Below are 24,469 nucleotides of genomic sequence, written 5' to 3'. Positions count from 1 at the left end.
CCACTGACGTTCCAAACACCATTGTCAAACTTCTAGGCTTACAGGAAGGCGGCGCTGAACGTCCAACGTACACGTTTTCGCGATGAAAACGTCGGTCGCAACCTCTCTATATTGTCTCACTTTACGATGGAACACAACTTTAACTTATAATACCGAATATACCAGTGTTTCTCAACGGGGGCGATATCGCCCCCATGTGGGCGTTTTTTCATGTTTAGTTGGCGATTAGTAACAATTCATATTTTGGGGGCAAAAAACAATTTTCTGGGCGATATAGTAAAACATTATATTAAGAATAATTAGATTTTTTATTCGTTATATCGTACAATAATTAAACAAATAACATTACACTAGTCACTAGTCTATTCAATGCAGTACGAATTAAGCGTTAGTCTTGGCCCTCGGCATCAGAATTCTGAAGTGAATAAAAGAGATACTGCGTAACTCTTTTATTAAAGAGGGCGATACTACGTTGAAGGGGGCGACGATTCGTTAGAGGTTGAGAAACACTGGAATATACAAAAAACAATGGTTCACCTGACAACGGATTTTCAGAAACTAATTTTTAACTCACTTCAATACCATTAAGGTTAATGTTACCTTAGGTTCCAAGATGGCGGCGCATCTGGTCGCCATTTTGAATTAGTCGCGAGACTGCGCGGTAATCGATATTTTGATCGGAGATCAGGTGACTCCAAAACTATAATAAACACACTAGTAAATTAAACAAATTATTACTCATGTTAACGCATCCTTTTTTTTCTAGATCCGACATTATTTTCATAACTTGATACATTCATATTCACTTGAATGCCTTTTCATCCCCTTGCTTATCGATTCTTCTACACTTGTAGACATTATTTTATTTGTCTTTGTATTTAAATTGGCTGCTTTCTCTTCCCTTTTCTTCTCTGTCTTCTGTGTTTTCTTCTTTAAAGAATGTCATGTGTTCATCGATGCCATAAGCATCACTAATTGTACTTGATTTGACCAATCACTGCTAGCCTACTTTGATTTGATAGTTTCAAAATTCAAATTTGTTGCGGTACATTCCAGACATAGATAGTGCCAAGCGAACTACAAAACACATCCCCAAAATATATTGACAAAACTTATCTGAAAGGTTAATTGTTAGCAGAATACATACTTTTACAATAGCTACTACGTATAAAACATGTTTTTCGATTATTTCGATAGTGTAATTAAAAAATCAAAACATTAAAATATTTATAACAATGTCTGAAATGTTATCAATTTAAAGGAAAGTATGGAATCAATTTCAGAAGTCGTTCTTCAGGTTCAATCTTAATGCTCTCCCTCTCCCCTCGCTGGGGAATTTTGAAAAATTCGTTCTTACTTTGCATTCAAATGACGTACCCTAACTGTGTACCAAATTTCATTTCTTTAGGTTCAGCGGTTTGCTCTGGGAGATGATGAATCAGTGACTAAGTTAGTTAGGACAAGTAATTTTATATATTTAGATTATGAATTATAGATTTATGGGTATTTTAATAGATTAAAGATTCGCCTATTATCTGTTGTATCTGCATCTCACAAGCTAAAGGTAAATAAAAACTAATATTTTATTTGTGAAAATTGCATGATTTTGTTAGCGTGACGTATTTACGTTTTCTGTTGTTACGTAAACGATACGCGTTAATAATATAATATTAACGATTGTTAAGATTTGATTGTCGAAGAGTTTCGATGCGAATTTTGCGAATGCGAATATTTTTATTTATTAGGAGTTATTTAAGTAAGTTAATTTATGCTTATTCAACGTAAAATCATATTAAGTTTTTATATAATGTCGTAATGCACAAAAAATACGAAATTAATAATAAATTTTACCAAGACATTTGAATAACCCGAAAATATTATACAGTAAATTGTAATAACAACCGCTGAAATATTTTCTCGGCTAAATAGAAAAAATTAGAAGTAAAAATAAGTCAATCCTATTAATAACAATTAATTGTCAAGAATTAATTTTAAGTGATTTAATTCTGCTGTTTTCAAAGTAAAGTAACGCATACAAAAAAAATAAAACAGAATCTCCTAGCGCAAATTTTATAAGCTAGACCAGACACTAAACAAATAAGAATTACGACAGAGGAAATGTTACGCACAGATAATACTTTCTAACTTAAGTAGATTTAGTTTATTTATTTATTTTCTAGAAACTGCATTAAGAAAATTTCTTAACTGCAAAAACTAAACACACAAGAAATTGAGAGAAAATTAACGAAATATTTCTAAATATAATTAATTATATTTAATTATGTTTGTGACATTTCGAATGTTCAACAGATTTTGTACAAATAATAATTGACGATTTTCTTTTTTATTCAAAATTCTAGTGTTACATGTAAAATGGAGATAACTCAGATAACATCAGAAAAGTCATTTTAATACAAATTCATTTTACACGTCTGTTATCGCTAGTAAAAGATTTGTTATAATTTATTCAAACATTAAAAGAAATCATTATTTTTTAATTGTGTTAAAAAAATAAATTATATTCATATAACGATTATTTCCAAATTGCGTTTATTTATTTACTAGAAGTTATTCGCCGTTGGGTAATAACTATCACTTTAATAATTATTAGGTAAGTTGACTTCAAAATTCTAATCTACGCATTACTTAGAATCGAGTAACTAACATTCTGACAGAAACAGAAGTAAAATATTTTCTTACATAAGCCAAATACGAAGCAAAAATCAATATGTAAAGACACTTTGATAAATATCCCAAAATATTGAAAACTGTACATTATGAAAACTTCAATCTTTTTACAAACATTTTAAAGGAGGAGCAGGCATAAGAGCTCTAATGCCAGTGTTTAGTTTCTTACTTGATGTGCGATGTAACATTAAGTAAGAAACTAAACACTGGCATGAGAGCTCTTAAGCAAAGTGTATTTCTCTAACGTTGTCAATGTGCAGTTCTTTTTCTAGTGTCCAAGATAGAAAAGAGATAATTTAATTAGACCAGATTTAAACAGAAAAAAGCTTACGAAATATTTTAGATTGGTTTGTGTATCACTATGAAAATAAGATATGATATAAATTACAAGTATTTATATTGAAAAATATCGAAAAATTAACAATATTGTTTTATCAGATAACTTGTGTCTAAAATATTTCTAAAGCGTGGATAAATTTTATTTTAATTGTCGAACAGATAGATTTTGACTGTTGTGCTGAATGTTTAGTGTGACAAATCAAAGACAACATACGGCCGAGAGAATACGAGAATTTGCATCGCTTACGCTTGGCCTTTATAAATTTTGCGTAGTCGAAATGCTGTTCGACATTAAGAAGCATCATTATCGATCTCCGACAACACAAGTAATAAAGAGAACAATAATTTTTTTACGAAAAACGTTTAATTTTTATATTAATACATTCGTTGTATTTCGTGTGTTTTTTTTTTAATTTAAAGTTACATTATTTAATATAAGCAATTTGTGACTTAGCTACAAACGTCAATGCTTTGGAACTATCAATTGTAGGACATTTTACAGAATGACATTTTATATTTAAAAGACTAATATACACTACTAAACAATTTAATGTTTGTTTCAAACACTTGCTTCTCTGTGATTAACGTTAATTACTTCAAATTCTACTTACACTGCACACATGTAAAAAAACAATTTAGATATCGTGAAACAAAATTTTAGAAATATCAATATTTTATGAATCACTAAAGTATTTCATGAAGGTTCACATTATCTAAAAGTATAACAAATTTCCAGTACAATTTATCAAAAATTACACAGGTTTTACATAAATGTCATTAGGTAATAAATAAACAAATGCAATTAGCTTCATATATTTTAATAATTATTAAATCACAAAATCATTCCTGTTAAATACTTTTGTTATAGTATATTGTGAGAAAAATAATTGTTATTAATTATAATGAAAAATAATTAGAATTTTAAAGGAAACATTTAGTGTGATACTTAAAATTGTAATTATTAATCATTTTTATTCTTATTATTTCAGGATGGAATGCAAATGCCCCAACATGGGCTTGCTAGTGAAGTGTCCCAATTGCATGGCTTCTGGCCAAAGCAAGAAGTGGGTGGATACGAACCACCGATTCAAATGGCCGAAAATGGGCCTTCTCAAATCCCAGAATACGGGATAGCTGCAGGAGCATTCCAATATATGCCAGCGCCTGGATTCTATCAATATGGGCCAGTGCAAGATTTGGGTGGATACCGACCACCGATTCAAATGGCCGAAAATGGGCCTTCTGAACAGGGCCGTTCCGACCTGGGGGTGCAAAAGGTGCGGATCACCCGGGCGGTAAGCCTAGGAAGCGACGCGAGACGCCTTAAAAAAAGGAAAAAATTAATTTATCATTAAATTAATATAATACATAAATATTATTCTAAATATTATCATTTAAATACTACTATTCTAATATTATTTGAATATATGTACTATTCTAAATATTATTAAGTATACAGTAGAACCTCTATTATCCGGACTAATTGGAAATGAAGGTTGTCCGGATAAGGAAAAATCCGGATAATCGAAACTAATACTTTAATTTGTCTTTTAATGATAATACAACACGTTTTCTTTTTGATGACATATCGATAATATTAAAAATACTATATTTAAATCGTGATCAAATTCTCAAAAAACAAACGTTCGTATTGAATTTCTGGGATTTGAATATTCTGGAATTTGAGAAGGCCCATTTTTGGCCATTTGAATCGGTGGTTCGTATCCACCCACTTCTTGCTCTGGCCAGAAGCCATGCAATTCAGGCACTTCAGTAGCAAGCCCATATTGGGGCATTTGCATTCAATCCTGAAATAATAAGAATAAAATTGATTAATAATTACAATTTTAAGTATCACACTAAATGTTTCCTTGAAAATTATAATTATTCTCCATTATAATTAATAACAATTATTTTTCTTACAATATACTAAAACAAAAGTATTTAACAGGAATGATTTTGTGATTTAATAATTATTAAAATATATGAAGCTAATTGCATTTGTTTATTTATTACCTAACTAGCTTATCCGTCGCGCATTGCTGCGATCTAAGAAGAAACAAAATTCAAGCAAACTCGTTATGATAAAATTCAATTTACATTTTATCGTTTTTATTGAAACTTATTATTATTATTCATTTTCATAAAAAAAATATTTCAAAGTGTCGTTTTAATTCTATTTATTTATTGGAGTGCTCGTGGATATACGATATTTTTAGTTTTTCAGACTGGTGCGTACACGAATAAATCAGGTTTTCCGACGCGAGCTGGCCTCATACAGTTGTACATGCGAAAATTGATATTTCTAAAATTTTGTTTCACGATATCTAAATTGTTTTTATTCATGTGTGCAGTGTAAGTAGAATTTAAAGTAATTAACGTTAATCACAGAGAAGCAAGTGTTTGAAACAAACATTAAATTGTTTAGTAGTGTATATTAGTCTTTTAAATATAAAATGTCATTCTGTAAAATGTCCTACAATTGATAGTTCCAAAGCATTGACGTTTGTAGCTAAGTCACAAATTGCTTATATTAAATAATGTAACTTTAAATTTAAAAAAAAAACACACGAAATACAACGAATGTATTAATATAAAAATTAAACGTTTTTCGTAAAAGAATTATTGTTTTCTTTATTAATTGTGTTGTCGGAGATCGATAATGATGCTGCTTAATGTCGAACAGCATTTCGACTACGCAAAATTTATAAAGGCCAAGCGTAAGCGATGCAAATTCTCGTATTCCTTCGGCCGTATGTTGTCTTTGATTTGTCACACTAAACATTCAGCACAAGAGTCAAAATCTATCTGTTCGACAATTAAAATAAAATTTATCCAAGCTTTCGAAATATTTTAAACACGAGTTTTCTGATACAACAATATTGTTAAATTTTTGATATTTTTCAATATAAATACTTTTAATCGTTATCAAATATCATTTTCATACAGATACACGAACCAATCTAGAATATTTTGTGAGATTTTTATGTTTAAATCCGGACTAATGAAATTAGTTCTTATTTATCTTGGACACTAGGAAAAGAATTGCAAATTGACGACGTTAGAGAAATACACTTTGCTTGATATGTTATATCGCGCAGTAAGTAAGAAACTGAATACTGGCATGAAAGCTCCTCTTTTAGAGTGTTTGTAAAAAGATTGAAGTTTTCATAATACTGTATACAGTTTTCAATATTCCGAAATATTTTTCAATGTGTCTTTACATATTAATTGTTGTTAGTATTTTGCTTACGTAAAAAAATATTTTACTTCTGTTTCTGTCAGAATGTTAGTTACTCGATTCTAAGTAATGCGTAGATTAGAATTTTAAAGTAAACTTACCTGATAATTATTAAAGTAAAAGTTATTACCCGACGGCAAGTAACTTCCAGCAAATAAATAATCGCAATCTGGAAATAATCGTTATATGAATATTATTAATTTTTTTAACACAATTAAAATATAATGATTTTTTTTAATGTTTGAATAAATTATAACAAGTCTTTCAGTAGCGTTAAAAGACGTGTAAAATGAATTTGTATTAAAATGTCTTATATTTTCTGATGTTGTCTGACTTTACATGTTGGATAAGTAAGAACATGGTGAATTATTATTTGTACAAAATCTGTTGAACCTTCGAAATGTCACAAACATAATTAAATATCATTAATAACATTTAGAAATATTTCGTTAATTTTTTCTCAATTTCTTGTGTGTTTAGTTTTTGCAGTTAAGAATTTCTCTTAACGCAGTTATTAAGTAATAAATAAATAACTTAACATACTTAAGTTTGAAAGTATTATCTGTGCGTAACACATTTACTTGGTCGTAATTCTTATTTGCTTAGTGGCTTGTCTGGCTTATAAAATTTGGGCTAGGAAATTCTGTTTTATTCTATTTGTATGCGTTACTTTACTTTGAAAACAGCAAAATAAATTATTGACAATTAATTGTTATTAATGGCATTGTCTTATTTTTACTTTTAATCTTTTCTATTTAGCCGGGAAAATATTACAGCGGTGGTTATTACAATTTACTGTATAATATTTTCGGGTTATTTAAACGTCTCGATAAAATTTATTATATATTTCGCATTTTTTATTCATTACGACATTATATAAAGACTTAATATGATTTTACGTTGAATAAGCGTAAATTAACTTACTTAAATAACTCATAATGAATAAAAATATTCGCATTAGCGAAATTCGCATCGAAACTCTTCGACAATCAAATCTCAACAATCGTTAATATTATATTATTAACGCGTATCGCCTACGTAACAATAGAAAACGTAAATACGTCACGCTAACAAAATTATGCAATTTTCACAAATAAAATATTAGTTTTTATCTACCTTTAGCTTGTGAGATGCAGATACAACAGGTAATAGGCGAATCTTTAATTCATTAAAATACCCATAAATCTATAATTCATAATCTAAATATATAAAATTACTTGTCCTGACTAACTTAGTCACTGATTCATCATCTCCCAGAGCAAACCGCTGAACCTAAAGAAGTGAAATTTGGTACACAGGGTATGTCATGGGAATGCACAGTAAGAACGAATTTTTCGAAATTCCCCAGCGAGGGGAGAAGGAGAGCATAAGACTTAACCTGAAGAACGACTTCTGAAATTAATTCCATACTTTCCTTTAAATTGATAACATTTCAGATATTGTTATAAATATTTTCATGTTTCGATTTTTTAACTAAATGTTCGAACTGTTTAAATTCGAATTTGTTATTGCATATAGGTTCGATTATAGAACGATTGTAAACGTTCCAGAAAATTGATCAAATTGAAAACAGTTCGTTTGAGTCTCGGCAATTTTTATTATTTTCGGCGGTAGGTGTTATATAACAATTACTATGGTTGTTGAAATACTAAATATAAATGGGGTTTGCTTGCAAAGCCTTTGCGGGAGAAGTCGCAGGTAACAGCTAGTTACATATAAAAAAAACTTTTCTCGGAAATTAAGTGAGACATTGAGTAACATGTAAAAAGAGTTGCAGTACCGTATGAAACTGCTATAATAAATAACGCCATTTTTATGATTGTATTCATCTCTGTGAATAGTGCAGCACAAGTACAAAAATAAGTCATGTAAATACCCTTGCCTTAAGTAATTGGAATGATGTATTCACGAATGCCGTTAAATTATTCAATTTGATACACGAGTTCGGTGTGTTCATGAATTAAATGATTCAAACTCGATATTGAAATTTTTCATTTCATTTGAATTTCGAAGAAATTTTCGAATAAACGGCAAAACATCTTTTGTACAACCCGACCAGTGATGGTAATTTGCGAAAAGACTAGCAATGACTGTTACGTCTGTAATTAATGACACAAATAAGGTAGTCACTACCAATGCAGAGACAAGTGAAGTTTTAATAGGCAAGGAAAGCACGCGTGACATGGAAAAGTTTTTCTCCAGCTGCGAAGTTTTCAACAGAAAAATCAACGGAAATACAGTTATCAGTATCTCCAGCTCCTCCGTGCTTCAATATTTTTAATTATCCTTTCGAACTAAGCTAAACTGACTTTTTGGTGTTCGATGTATCTGCTAACGGTATAAAGAAGCACACGGATAATCTGTGTAACGAAAAAAATATACCGGCAGAGGAAACAAAGTGTGTCATCGCCTATGTAGATTATGCTATATATTTGAAAAAGAACAATAGTAGTTCAAGTTCTTCTTACGCAAAGAACGGTTATTTAGAAAGATTAACAAAATATAGTAGGGTGAAGGCAAATGCTTTTCTGTTTACATCAGAAAATCTGATTACGAGACTGCAATTGAAAAATTTGAAACGTTTGAAACTCAAGATGACACAGAAGAAATGTTTTGTGTATATTTTTCATAGTGTATGCGTATTTTTCATGTGATACCTGAATACCTGTCATTATATAAATAAATATATTAAAGTTTTATAAATTATAAAACATCGCACGACAAAGTCGCGCGATATCGCTTTGTCACGAGTGCTAATGATACGACCTTATATCTTCAAAACAAAGTCACGGACCCCCATTTTTCATTGCATTCATGGATTCCGCATTGCAATGAATGGAAAATGACAAAGTTTAATCAAAATCTATCCAAATGGATNATATCATTAATAACATTCAGAAATATTTCGTCAATCTTCTCTCAATTTCTTGTGTGTTTAGTTTTTGCAGTTAAGAAAATATCTTAATGCAGTTTCTAGGTAATAAATAAATATACTTAAGTTTGAAAGTATTATCGGTGCGTAACACATTTACTTGGTCTTAGTTCTTATTTGCTTAGTGTCTGGTGTGGCTTATAAAATTTGCGCTAGGAGATTCTGTTTTATTTTACTTGTATGCGTTACTTTACTTTGAAAATAGCAGAATTAAATTACTTAGAATTAATTGTTATTAATGGCATCGACTTATTTTTACTTCTAATCGTTTTTATTTAGCCCAGAGAATGCAACAGCGGTGGTTATTACAATTTACTGTATAAAATTTGCGGTTTTTTAAACGTTTTGGAAAATTTTATTATTAATTCTGTAATTTTTATTTATTACGACATTATATAAAGACTGAATATGATTTTACGTTAAATAAACATAAATTAACTTACTTAAATAACTCATAATGAAGAAAAATATTCGCATTCGCAAAATTCGCATCGAAACTCTTCGACAATCAAATCTCAACAATCGTCAATATTATATTATTAACGCGTATCGCCAACGTAACAATAGAAAACGTAAATACGTCACGCTAACAAACTTATGCAATTTTCACGAATAAAATATTAGTTTTTACCTTTAGCTTGTGAGATGCAGATACAACGGGTAATAGGCGAATCTTTAATGAATCATTAAAATACCCATAAATCTATAATTCATAATCTAAATATATAAAATTACTTGTCCTGACTAATTTAGTCACTGATTCATCATCGCCCAGAGCAAACCGCTGAACCTAAAGAAGTGAAGTTTGGTACACAGTTAGAGTACGTCATGGGAATGCACAGTAAGAACGGATCTCTCGAAATTCCCCAGCGGGGGGAAAGATGCAGAGCATTAAGACTTAACCTGAAGAACGACTTTTGAAATTGATAACATTTCAGACATTGTTATAAATATTTTCATATGTTTCGATTTTTTAACCAAATGTTCGAACCGTTTTAAATTCGAATTTGTTATTGCGTATTGGTTCGATTATAGAACGATTGTAAACGTTCCAGAAAATTGATCAAATTGAAAACAGTTCGTTTGATTCTCAGCAATTCTCATCATTCTCAGCGGTAGGTGTTATATAACAATTACTATGGTTGTTGAAATACTGAATATAAATGGGGTTTGCTTGCAAAGCCTCCGCGGGCGAAGTCGCGGGTAACAGCTAGTTACATATAAAAGACTTCTCTCGGAAATAAAGCGAGACATTGAGTAACATGTAAAAAGAGTTGCAGTACCATATGAAACTGCTATAATAAATAACACCATTTTTATGATTGTATTCATCTCCGTGAACAGTGCAGCACAAGTATAAAAACAAGTCATGTAAATACCGTAGCCTTAAGTAATTGGAATGATGTATTCACGAATGCCATTAAATTATTCAATTTGATACACAAGTTCGGTGTGTTCATGTGATTCAAACTCGATTTTGAAAATTTTCATTTCATTTGAATTTCGAATAAATGGCAAAACGTCTTTTGCACAACCCGATCAGTGATGGTAATTTGCGAAAAGACTAGCAATGACTGTTACGTCTGTAATTAATGACACAGATGAAGTAGTCACTACCAACGCAGAAACAAATGAAGTTTTAATAGGCAAGGAAGGCACACATGACATGGATAAGTTTTTCTCCAGCTGCGAAGTTTTCAACAGAAAAATCAACGGAAATACAGATATCGGTATTTCCAGCTTTTCTAGGCTTCAGTATTTTTAATTATCCTTTCGAACTAAGCTAAACTGACTTTCTGGTGTACGAAGTATCTGCTAGCGGTATAAAGAAGCACACGGAGAATCTGTGTAACGAAGAAAATATACCGGCACAGGAAACAAAGTGTGTCATCGCCTATGTAGATTATGCTATATATTTGAAAGAGAACAGTAGTAGTTCAAGTTCTTACGCAAAGAACGGTTATTTAGAAACAATATATCATGGGATGACGGCTAATGCTTTTCTGTTTACATCGGAAAATCTGATTACGAGACTGCAATTGAAAAATTTGAGAAGTTGAAGAGTTTGAAACCCAAGATGACACAGAAGAAATGTTTTGTGTATATTTTTCATTGTATGCGCGTGAAATGCGGCGATACTTCAATTCAGACTTTCAGAGAAGCGTTTTCTTCTGTCACCTCTGTTATTATGAAGCATTTGCCCATTTTTATATTAATTAACCCAATTGGAAAACGATGGTTTTCTTGACGAGAAGGAAACGTATTCTGGGATGACTTCTGAAATAAAGGTAAAAGTTCCGGTTCTTATTTTTCTTTAAACTGCAGTTGATAAGTCGTAGACCCGTAATCTGATTTAAAAGATCATTAAAGACAATAGAAAACACTTGAATTTTGTAAAGTGTTTCCTTCTCATTAAAAATAAACCTATCTCTATATTTAAGTTATTTAAAAACACTAAAATTTACCCATACGCTGTCTATTTATGGTTCAAGTTTTATTATTTGCAATCGCAAGTGTGAATTTTCGGTAGACAAATTACCTTATTTTTAGTAAGAATTAACAAATTTTTATGCTAAATTTTACTAAATTTTAACATTTCTTTGCATGATTATAGCGCAAAATACTTGAAATAAGATAAAGATTCGATCTGTTTTCTTTTAGTTTATTTTATATATATATAAAGTCAACACACTCAATGTCGTCATTTCCAGTGAAGTTTGAGATATCCTCGTAAATATTTAAATAATTTCTAAACCGACAGACAGTCACAATCCTAATCGTGTCTGTCTGTCGGTCTGTCTGCAGTTATCTAGTTTACTAGACAACTGCATTGATACTAAATAAAAATAAAAATAACATATTTCAAATTTAAAAACAAATGTCCATTTATTTATGTTACGACAGTTTCAGTATGATAAATTTAAACTGTTGATTTGAAATATTTCTACAATCAATAAATCAAAATAATGTTCACAAAAAGTATACTTACTTACATAAAACGTATTACATAATATTCTATGTAATACTTGAATAAGTTTTAAAGCAAGATTTAAGAATATAGTCAAAATATATTTGAACAAAACAATTCATTCATTTAAATATATAAAACAAATATATTATTTATTATTTTTTACGGGTCGATGATATATTGTTTCTGTAAAACCTTCCAATTTTGCAGCGAACCGTGCTACAGTGAATAAATAATCACTTAACCTGTACAAAATAGAAATTAAAATGAATAATTCTAATAAACTGAATGATTCTTCAATGTAAAAACAAACTTCTTACCTATTTATATATTTCAAAAGAGCTCCATCTATTTCTTCACATTTATATAATGGTATAATCCTTAAAAAATATATAATAAATATATATACTGTATGTATAAATTTTAGTATGAAATAGTTTTTAAATGTTTTAATATAGTTATATATCAATGCTATAAATATAACATAAATACATAAAAATTAGTATTAATTATATATATGAAGTCAATTAATTATAAACATGCAGATCTCTAAAATAAAAAATGGAATGCTCAAACTGAATCATATAGTAATCACAAATCATCTCTCTTCTATTATACTTTCTTAAGAGCATAACAGAAGAACTATTTTATTAATTTTCTTTTATTTTCTCTTATATAGAAGCAGTAACTTGATAGTTTTCATTAAATAATCCACCATTTCATCCATGAACATATAAGTATTGTCAATACTTTTCTAATATCTGTAAATATGACTAATAATAAGTTTCTTTGTTCGTAAGTTTTTTGCAGAAGTTTACTTTTACAAAACTGCACAATAATGCATCCATTGGTCATTAAACAATATGTAATAGTTATTGATAAATTTATTTATAATATAAACTATAATTTATTTACATTGATTAACAATAAATTAAAATGTCAACAAAACTAATTTTTTTAATACAAATAAAAGACAGTTGTTCTAAAAATTCTCAGATAATCACCATTTTATTTTTTGTCTGAGAATTTTTAGAACGACTGTCTTTTATTTGTATTAAAAAAATTTTTTCATCTGACGGGCATTCAAAAACTAATTTTATCAATCATTTCAGCTGTTGCTTTTCAATATGAAATTAATAGAAGTAAAAGAATATCATTATCAACAAAAAGCAAGCTATGCAATATACTTAATCAAAATAATAAATCATCAAATATTAAATATATAAAGAAATCAATTTTTCAGAAATATCTCAAATAATTTAAATGACTCAGAAAAGCTACATCATTTTATTAAATGTAATTTGACAAAAAAAAATCATATTTTAAATTGTTTTAATACAGTATTCTTTATTAAATCAATTACACAATTTAATAATATTAAATAACTAATATTATTAAATTGTGTATACTTAATAACTAATATAAAAAATCAAGAATTATCAAAAGCTATTAAAAGCTTTTGATAATTCTTGATTTTTTATATTTCAATATTTTTGTGGTTTTTTTTCTTTATGCATCACAAATACATATCAGAGTTTTCAACATTTCTTCAAAACAAAACACTTACATTGTAAAAGAATCAGTTTTAAATATGAGTTATAACATTTTTTCAACTTTCCTCTTTTTCTGCATTAATAAAAATATAATCCTGTATAAAACAGAAAACTGATAAATCAGAAAATTCTGAATATCATCATCACTTTCCATTTTAAAAAACTTTACTGTAAAATGCCAAGAATAGCATTCAATTAAATGTTATTTTAATTTGTTTACATTGTCTTACGTATCTTATATGAAGTTGTTTTATTCGATGTAATACTCTGGATTTTGTATCTGTAATAATGAAACACAAGGATGGTAAATAATCCGGGACTGAATAGTTACAATCTAAAATTTAATCACATCATCATCTCTAATCAATTCAAAAACTCTAGTTTGGCTTTAGATTTACAAAGCTTCAACATCAACTTCCTATATGGCTTAGCCAACACCATACAAATTATATAAACAGAGGAAATAAACTGCATAAATTTATTTCCTTTATGCTTCATTTAAATTGAAATAAACAATTCTATGTCTCATTCAAATCAAACTAGGTAAGTCAGTTCTTCAATTCCCTATATCAAATTAAAATATTTCCCATAAACCAAACTTTAAGAGAAACATTTTAGTCTGTTAAAATTTGAACAAAACATTCCAGGCATCAAAACTGCATTCTATCAATCTTATATTCATAGAATTTACATACATACCCATGAAGATTATCTTTTAATAAAGTCCAAAAGTATTTGTATTTATGGGAAATATCTAAAGGAAGTAGATCCTTCAAAAAAAAAGAGAGATTAGTAGTTAATTCTGATGTTAAATTGGAGTAGTCCAGTTTAGTTTAGTATAAAAATAGGATAAGAATTATAAATCAAAACTCAACAACAATAATTAAATCTCTCAAATTGTAAATGGATTCTGTTAAATTAAACAAATTCACACCTTATTTTACCAGTAATTAGTTAACTTCAGATTTTCAATGTGATTCAATGACTGCCTGATGATGGATGTTAAATACATCCAAAAATGTGTAAGGTCTGAACTTCTCAGTTTTATTTTTGTTTTTCTTTTCATTAACTGTCATGAGAAGATTCTAGTGTAAGATTTCCTTTGCTATGAAAGGACACAAAGTGAGTAAAGAAATGTGTTTTAGATAAGTTAAGATGGAATTAAAATTCCTCTTCTTATATACGTAAGATGACAAAGAAACAGTGTTTTACTGCATTGAATGACAGTGAGGATATAGTTGGAAACCTTTCAACTATAGCTGCATCCTCTTGGAAATGGGCTGGAAAACATACATTCTCCCAATTACCAGGCTATCACTTGGAAAGTTATAATTAAACATATTGAGGAAATGGCATTAGAGTAGAAGAGGGTGTCTACTTCCTTTGACAACCTGAATTTGGGCTCTAAAACAAGACGGGGACCAATCAGGAAAAAAGTGGAATGTGATCAGAGCCAATAAATATATTGATTTCAAGTCAAAAAATCCTTTAATAACCCCAAGGACACAAGCCTTTCTCCTTCAGAAGAAACAACCATTTACCATGGGAGTTTTTCCTACCAAAAGGACTTCTCCTTACAACTTCACCTGTTGAGAAGATAAAGCATCTCTCTTTCCCCAGAAGATCACAAGCAGGTCATTTTTTCCACCAAAAGATTGACAGTTTTTTCCTTGAGATCAAATAGTGTACTATGTCTTCCTTATCTTTCTTGTGATTTCCAGAGAGAGAGATTAGAACATCTTTTCCTACTAAGACCACTCTGCTGAAAGATCAAATATCTTCAAGTGACTTTCCCAGATGAGCACAAATGAACTGTGTCTTCTTCCTCAAGATAGATTAGATTGCTCCTCTGAAAGATCAATTATCTACAGCACTCATTTCTCAGGGCTAGAATCTGAGTAACAAGGAACCAGTGCAGAATCAGAGCCAGAACCTGCCAGACAATGGAAAAACCTCAAGTGCTTGAGTACTGACTTTTTCTTCTGAACAGTTCCAAATCAGACAATACTTGTAAGTAAATTTATTTATAATAAACAGGATTCTAAATTGTAAACAGAGTCTTAGTCTCAGTGTCCACTGCCACCACCCATAGACAGCTTCTATCCTCATCAAATGTCACTGGTGAGAAACCCTAGTCTTTAACTGGGTACAGAATTTTCCAGACAAGGTGTTGTTAATTCTCATAAGTGTTAGAGTCTAAAGTTAATAAATTGCTGGAGAAATATGTGAAATTATTTAATTTAACAATGAAATTTAATCTATACTTAAATACTAGGATCAATTTACATTATGTTTTCCATACTAACTAAACACAGCTTATATTAACAGAAGTCTAGAATTTCTTATTAAAAAATATTTCAGTAACTAGAATATTAGAAATTATTTAATATGCTTTAAATGAATTAATTATTTAAAATTAATAAAAATGTGAGAAGCCGGGGTAGAGCGCCAAACTCTAAACCCCTTTGATCAGTGATGGATTGGCAAGATCTGCTCACGTTGTCACTATATGTCTGTACCAAATAGGAGGGATATAAATCGAGTGGGGAGGGTTTAGTGAGGTCGTCAATAAGACATTGGCAGCACACGAGTAAGAGCAACCATTTTAAAATTCAGAGGTTACATCCTCTGCAGCAGAGGATGTAACCTCGTAGGCTAATTATCCGGGGAGTCGCTTGGGACGACACATATTCCCTTCACAACATTATATAATAGATAGGAACTTGCTCGTGTTGGAGGAGATGATGCAAAGTAAAAAGTTAGCTCCTTGTAGAATGGTTGCCCCTGATGAATGGGTGCCTGGCCATTATATCCCCATCCAGTGTGGGAATTTAGTCAGGTGATCATTTGTTTGGCAGGAATGACACATCAAAGGTGTCATAGCTGGACAATGAAAATTAAACAAAGTCAATTTGAAGGTTTAGTATTTCCTTTGATTGTTTTTAGATTTCCTCCATGGACTAAGTTAAGTGTTAACTTTCTCACATTTTACAATTGATTGTTTTAACATATTTTCATTATTTTCATGGGTCGATGCGAGGGGGAAAGGACTTGTTGCTTCGAATAGTTATCTGTTGTCAGTTAAGTTAACATTCGATATTCTCCCCATTTTTAACTTCCGTGGGAAACAGACAAAAAAAGAAGGGTTTCTAAAACATGTCTTTTTGTTAAAAATTTATACAAAAAAAAACAACCCCTGCATTCTCAAAAAATATTAAAGCAAAAATAATTCTAATTACCTTCTTTCAGCTCTACGACAAATACTTCTTGCCATATGTAAATATGAACTTGCCTTGCCACCAGACTATTAAAAAAGTCATACCATTAATTATTGCAATGTAAATATATATATTTCCATATTATCCATTCAACAATTTATTTTTCAATTCACAAAATAATTACTTTTAAATAATCATGCATAGAAAGTTTATGGTTTGGAATCACATTATTATGATACAACTAACAGCAACATACATATAAATTGATTAGTAAACAAATACCCATGTTTTCAATAAACCAAAAATACCTCTTTTATATTAAATGAAAGGCTCATATTTTTGGAATGTTTATCATTCAATCATCAGACTATTGTAGTTAAAACAGCCTGATGATTTGATGACAAGTGTTTGTTTGTTTACTAATCAATAAACTACAATTGTCTGATGGAACAATGAACATTCTGAAAATATAAACCTTTCACTTAATAAACATGTATCTCTGGTTTTTGGAAAACTTGAGCATTTATTCACTAATCAATTTATTCATATAAAGTAGTCAAATCCCCAAAATCAAAATATGTATAGTCAGCAATTGGTTGAAATATATAATATATAACATATCTTTTATGTATTTCATATTTCCTTTATATATTTCAGCAATTAACTTTCAAAAAATTGATTTAAAAAATGGAAGAAACTTCCAATAGTGTTCATTAAAATTATTGGAATATTAAACATTTTCATAAACTTTCCAAATGTTTTAATTTTTTGTAATAATCTTCAAGTGTTAAATGCATTAAAAATAAATGAAAATCAAGAAGAAAGTACAAACATTTTGTCCAAATTTCTTAAAAGAAAATCCATCACTTTAATTACTTTTATTGAAGCTGCCAGAAGTTTGCATCTCATATTAATTTCACATTTTTTTTCTCTTTTATATAACTATTTTGATAATATATCAGCTATGTTTAAAAGGAAGATATTTTCACAGATTTTTTAAAATCAACAGAAGTAAGAGGAAAGTAAAAAAGTAAAAGTAAAGAATATTGTAAGACATTAATGATATTACTTGTGAATTGAACTTTTTAGATAATCAGAGAAGAATTAATAAAGCAATTATATTGGGTCATCATGAGAGTCAGAAGGAATTTCTGATATGAAAAGTAAAATTGTGAATTCTGCTTGGATGATTTTATTTTGACAAAAATTGTTAAAGCAGAGAACACCATATAATGAACACATTTCAAAATCTTCTGGTAAAACTCCTTTTACTTCAAACTCTGGTCATTCATATTGTGGCATATGAGATCAAAAACATCCATTTGAGGACAGGTTGAGAACAATAACTCTAACTATGAGCATTATCATCTTCCATAATTATGACATGGGACAAGTTCCCAGATTCTGCATTTTCTCATTAACTGAGTTATTTATGAAGAAACTTTGCAGCTGTTTTTATGTCAACGTTGCTACTTTTTTTATTTATTAATATAATATATTAACCAGAAAAACATATCTTTGTTACACCAACAAATTTAACTTTAATTCATTAAATGAATGTTTTCAATCATTATTTAATGGTCACCTTCAAGTCACTTATGTCCATGATGAGCATTGAATGACCAAAGGATATATTTATTTGTAGAACTGCCAAGTTCCAATTTGAGTTTTACATAGTTAATTATTTCCAACTTTGTACTCCTTATCTACAGATTTACATTAAAAACTAACACCCATTAATTAAAAGTCAAAGTTTTAAACTTAGCTTTCCTTTCCAACAGTTTTTTGCAGCTGTTTGATAAGTGTTTTGCATGCTAATTTCTTGTAACACTGTCATGAACATGACAGATTGTGGTGCCATTATAAGCAGTTTACAATGTAAATACAAAATGAAAAAATTGTCATACACTTTTAGTTTTCCCATGTGTTATTAAATAATTTTATTTCTAACTGCATTTTATTTGCAACTTGTAAAGTCATAGCTATCATTTTTCATTAATCTCCATTAGAGAATTCTCTTTATATCAAACACTCAAAATAATGGTTCCCTCAAATTTATTAATTAGAAAATTTCCTGTAATTTGAATGGAAGAAAGCAGTTTCAAACGTACAAAGATTTGTATTTGATAATAGTATATGGGAGACATTTAGGCAATCAAGCACAAGAGTAATACTTTAATTTCTAACAAGTTCTAGTTCTGATTTTTCCCTCCATATGGAAAAATGTTATTTTACTTATTGTGGATTAGTATTTGTATTCTAATTATGAAGAGAAAACAAGTTTAGATGATTTTCTGGAATGAAAATCAGAAAGTAAAATTTATATCTGCATTGTTTTCCAATGCAGATATAAATTGAGAATCTTTGCAATTTAATTCAGTTAATAAAATGAATAATTTTGTTTTAACACTGTCTGATCACCTTAAATTTATACAAAATTTATTATAATACAGTAGAATCTCATTTTAATTGATTGATTGGGCTGCTAAAAATCATCTTTTGTTCTGGGAATCCATTATATCACAAACAATGGATTTCATACACACCCAGGATGATATCCATTATTTAACCCTCTAAGTAGACCTATAAGAAATACAGTACCTGTACTTGAAATTATTCAGTCTCTTGATTAATTAAAATATTGATTTTTCTGATCTCTCAAATTTAACAAATCTCATTATATCTATGTTCCATCTCCAATTTAAAGAATTATTTATCAACAGAAAAAAAGAATTAGAAAATAATTGTCATAATAATCTAATGATTAATAAGCCAGAGTTATTATCCAACTAGTAACAATCAGCAAAAATTACAAAATGCATATAAATTTTGCTATTTTATTGAAGGTATATAATGTTCTTTCAGATGGATTGACAAATTTTCAAATTCTTCAATCAACTTTAGTTAAGCAGTTTCTATTATATATATAAAAATTGTTTGACTAAAACAGTATGAAAGAAAATGAAAATTTATATCATTAAAATAAATAATTTATAATTTAAGTTATTGAAATACTCAAATAATCATAGAACTTCACTGAAAACTTACTGGTAATATGAAATTCTTTAATGGTGGTAAATGCTCTGTATGAGTGTCAATCCATTGCTCTAATTCTTGAATTAATTCCTTGTCAAATTCTGTTCTTTCTGAAATAGTAAATCTTAAAAACTTAAAAAAAATCATCCAGAAACATTAGTATAAAAACTAACTACTAGTCACCTATTAGTAAATAACCAAAAGCATTTTCATAACTCATTAAATTATCCAGTTCCAAATAACAAATTTTACTCATGAATATTTCAACTGAAAATTTTATGATTATACTTTCTTAACAACTTTGAATCGAAGCGCATTCCATTAGGGGATCGTTACTTGAAGAACTGTAATAATTCGAAAATGTTTGTAACTTTGTTGTATAGTGTGATGAAATGTGCACCAGTAAAAGGCTTATAGATACGTCATTTTTACAATACTCCAGTGTAGATATTCTACCATTTTTTATGATTATATTTCAAATAAGAAAAGCATAAACAGTTTCTTCTATTTAAAAAACATGACCTAAAATTCAGCACATGCAAAAATATCAATACAAATGTGAACCGCCGGGGAGGTCGGGGTCAGACGCACCTCCCTGTTCGGCAACAGGTCGTTAAACCTGCTCACTTGTCAAGATGGCTATTACTGGTCCCTAGGGTTGGGACTCTCAAATGTAGGTCGAGTGGAGGGAGAGATTTTGGGGTCGACGATAAGGTGAAGGCTGTATACGAGTAAAGAAGTCTACCATTTTAACAAATAAAACAAGAATTTATTAAAATGAATCAAATTAACAAAACTACAACACAAATCTCGACATTAAACCACCTAAGAGCTCGCGAGAGAGCACGCTTTTTCATACCTCTTTGTAGGTTTCCTTGACAATTTAGTCCATGTAGGCACATAAATGTCCAATAAAAAGTGTCTTTGATCAAAATGAGCACAAATATAGAAGTTTGAAACTCTGGCGACGAATAGATATCGATGTTAGCGGATCGGAATTTTGGCGGGTTCAGAGATTCGACTTGATGTCATCAGTCCGGCTTTCATTAAGAGACTCCCCCAAGAGGGGGTAAGAACTGTCTTTTATAGCTTTTTGCAGGGAAATTCCATCACATGATCGAATGTTCTATGGGCTAAAGGTTATAGGTGTTCCAGGGACCTAAACAAGTGACAAAATTTGGATGCTAACTATAAACTGTTGTGCAAGTTGAGCTGCAAGTTATGCGAGAACAATAAAATGTTGATAGTTATGACAGGAAGGTTTACACATTCTCAGCTAAGATCGTTTTTTTCTTCCAATACATTATATAAACGAAAGTGAACTAATTAAAATTTTAGTTAATAGAATTCTGGATCTCACACAAACATAACATTGCTAAATATACAGAAAGATAAAGATTCAAAGAAAATTCATCAAAAGAAGACACATAAAGCCAATATATTTTAAATTGTGACTTTTATAGGAAATTTATCTACACATATTATCAGAAAATTAAGTGATATTTTTATTCATAAGTCATTTAGCCATTTTGTATAAATTGATTAATATCTTGCATACTATGAAATCTGTAAGGAAAACTTAAAGATTCCTTAATAGAATTAATCTGCTAAAACACAAAATAAATACAAAGGAAACATCCAAAACACTCAGATATGTAATTCTTTTGCTCTAAATCTTTGACATATCTTTGAATGGCCATGCAGTTTAACTTGTGTTTATTTTAGATAATACTGACTTATTAAGTACAAATTAAAAAAAGAGAGAATTCATAATTATAAGTAATGACTATTTACAAAAATATTTAAATTGTCTTAACTTCTAATTTGAAGAAAATATCCTGAGTTCATTATGAAAATTGTAACTATATGCAAATGAAAAGATAACTTGTATCCACCACTAGAGGGATAGAACTTGATACAAATTGGATAAAAACTTGATAGTAGGATGAGAATATTTACTTATTATTTTTAATGTTAAAGTGTCAGATCCTCAAACAAAAGGCTGACGTTTGATCGTTTTTAATAATGTGAAATTTTTACTTATTGTTATTTGTTTTTTAATGAAGTTATTTCTTCAAACCAATATAATGGGTATTTCTGTGGTTGTGTTAAAAGGATTAATGGATAGACTGAAAATTAAATATTTTTGTAAATAGTCTTAACTTCTAATTTGAAGAAAATATCCTGAGTTCATCATGAAAACAATACAACTAAGTAAGAATGGATAATAATTGTAACTACTTGTTTTTAAATGATAGTTAATTAAAATAATATATTTCTAGAAAAATGATATATACTATTTTAATTAACTATCATTTAAAGGCAAACAGTTTTTCCTTATCATTGGATTCATTAATGTAAATTTAATCTTAATTTTTATAAAATATTTTATGAAATTAGTTTTTAATTCATACCAAGATGTGCTGTTCTTGCTGTACTTTTCGGTGTTGCTACAGATGAAGCCAAATCTTGTAATGTACATTGAACCTATAAAATATATATATATATATATCAAAAATGAATTTAATATCAAATATATACATACATATGCAATGCACTTAGAGTAGTAATAACAATTTTCTTCACATATAATAATATATAATGAAGTGTCAAATTATCAGGCCATTCTATGACAGATTAGATATTAATGATTAAAAACTATAAAAATTGAAGACAAAAACTGCCCAAAAAGGGAGCACCATTTATTCTTTGTGTTCCAAGATTATACACTTTGTCATCAATTTTTATTAAACAATAATTCTCCATTGGACGAAAAATTACAGATTAGAAACTAATTAGATTATCTATATGTAGGTGGTTAAGCTGTCATCTCATGTTAATTTTAATAATTACAATAAATTAACCATAAATTTTTATATCAACTGGATAGATTACAATCAAAAAAACCACACCAACAAATCCAGCAATGAAATTTACTAAATAATAATGTTTTTGACCAGTTTAACTGATCGTCTTCAGTTACGATAAAATAGAATGTGAACATATAACACTATTTTCAAATTCTATTTTATCAAACTAATTACAGTGGGCGATCGGTTAACGAACACTTTCGCGAAAGATTTTTATGTTCAGACAACGAACACATGATCGGATAACGAACACCTCACAGAACAAACACAAGAAGAAGCAACATAAAATAATGAATACCGATTGGTTTTCCCTTGTCTTCAGATAACAATTCAAAACTTTTTGGAGTGCAGGAGATGTCGACATTGACAATCAACCCGATATATACTGATCGGATAGTATTCCTCCGAACTTTGAAACTCTCCCTTGTAATTCCAGCCTTTTATTTTTCTGACAGAAACAATTTTTTTATAGTATTTTCGAGACTGTCAGGCAGGCACTCATTAAGCTTTGCATCAGTTTCTATTTTCGAAAGGTGAGAGTATAATAGCAAAGCAGAAGATGTCTGTTGTTGCGCGCAGTATGGCTTGAGCAGGTCTACAGTAGGCCGCAGTTCAATCTTATCTAAGAAAGATACTGTATTATCAAGAAGACTCAAGCAGCTTAAGGAGTAACAAAAAATCACATCTGAGAAATAAAGAACATTGAAGAGCTCATAATGGAACCTAAAATGGATCTGATGACAGAAGAACGCCAAGAACTCTTGAATGAAGACCACCAAGAAACTCGGCAAGATATGTTTTCTTCTGAAAAAGAGAATTAATGTCGATATCTGCTATTAAACATTTTTTTGAAGAAGTGGGATGATGTCAGAATGACAGTCTTAGAATGGCATCCAAACCAGGTTGAGGTTAATGGACTTAGGGATCTCTACAATTACAATGCTATTAATTACTCTGAAAAATCATGACTAATAAAAATGTAAGACTGTTGTGAGGGGCTGGCCGGGGGTACAGAGTTCGTAAAACTCGTGTACCGCTTACTGAACAGCTAATTGTGAGAGTAGCCCTCGGTTGTCTAAAAGGATAGTTTTCTATTAATGATATCGAGTGTGGAGGGACTTACATTGCTAATAAAAAGAAGGAGACAATGATTTCACAATTGTGTCTCCTGTCAGGTTCCTGACACCAGTTAATCTTATTTTAACACGAATTAACATGCGCAACCACGGAATTGTGAGTATAAGGAACACAAGTATTTTGAATAGGCAGAGATGTGAATATTAATCATTAAAAGAGCCATATTTAAAATAACAAACAAAAATGTTTAATGAACAAAATATCTAAATAATATACAATAAAAATGGATTATAAAATATCTATAGAGGAGAAGGTGGTATTATGGAACACTGCAGGTATTATGGAACCACCCCATTTCGAACTGATAATAAAGGCGAACTGTAGCGGAATGTGGCTGAACTGAACTAGGCAGACATCCATAGCAAGGGGAAAACCCGTTTTACTTCAGTTAAACAGTTGTCCGTATTTAATCAGCAAATTTGTTTTTTTCAAAATTCACAAGTTTTGAATGCTAAGTGAATTTAATTATTTTTAAAATATAAATCGT

The 24,469-nt window shown here is 29.5% G+C and overlaps 1 protein-coding gene across 1 annotated transcript in view; it reads right to left on the bottom strand.

The window, feature by feature from the left end:
• Positions 1-10,320: 10,320 nt before the first annotated feature.
• Positions 10,321-24,469, bottom strand: part of LOC111642538 (cob(I)yrinic acid a,c-diamide adenosyltransferase, mitochondrial-like) — a 25,347-nt gene continuing 11,198 nt past the window's right edge. Inside the window, exons 4-8 of the mRNA XM_023388886.1 lie at positions 22,390-22,462; positions 19,988-20,085; positions 16,961-17,025; positions 12,489-12,548; positions 10,321-12,413 (exon numbers count right to left, since the gene is read on the bottom strand). Of these exons, the coding sequence (XP_023244654.1) occupies positions 12,317-12,413; positions 12,489-12,548; positions 16,961-17,025; positions 19,988-20,085; positions 22,390-22,462 (393 nt within the window). The 3' untranslated portion in view covers positions 10,321-12,316. The remainder of the gene's footprint in view (positions 12,414-12,488; positions 12,549-16,960; positions 17,026-19,987; positions 20,086-22,389; positions 22,463-24,469) is intronic.

The sequence above is a fragment of the Centruroides sculpturatus genome, unplaced genomic scaffold (genome assembly GCF_000671375.1).
Source record: "Centruroides sculpturatus isolate CEXI.00-Female unplaced genomic scaffold, Cexi_2.0 scaffold1730, whole genome shotgun sequence".
Taxonomy (NCBI): domain Eukaryota; kingdom Metazoa; phylum Arthropoda; class Arachnida; order Scorpiones; family Buthidae; genus Centruroides; species Centruroides sculpturatus.
The sequence above is the reverse complement of the archived record's forward strand: the minus strand, read 5'-3'. Positions and strand labels throughout refer to the sequence as shown.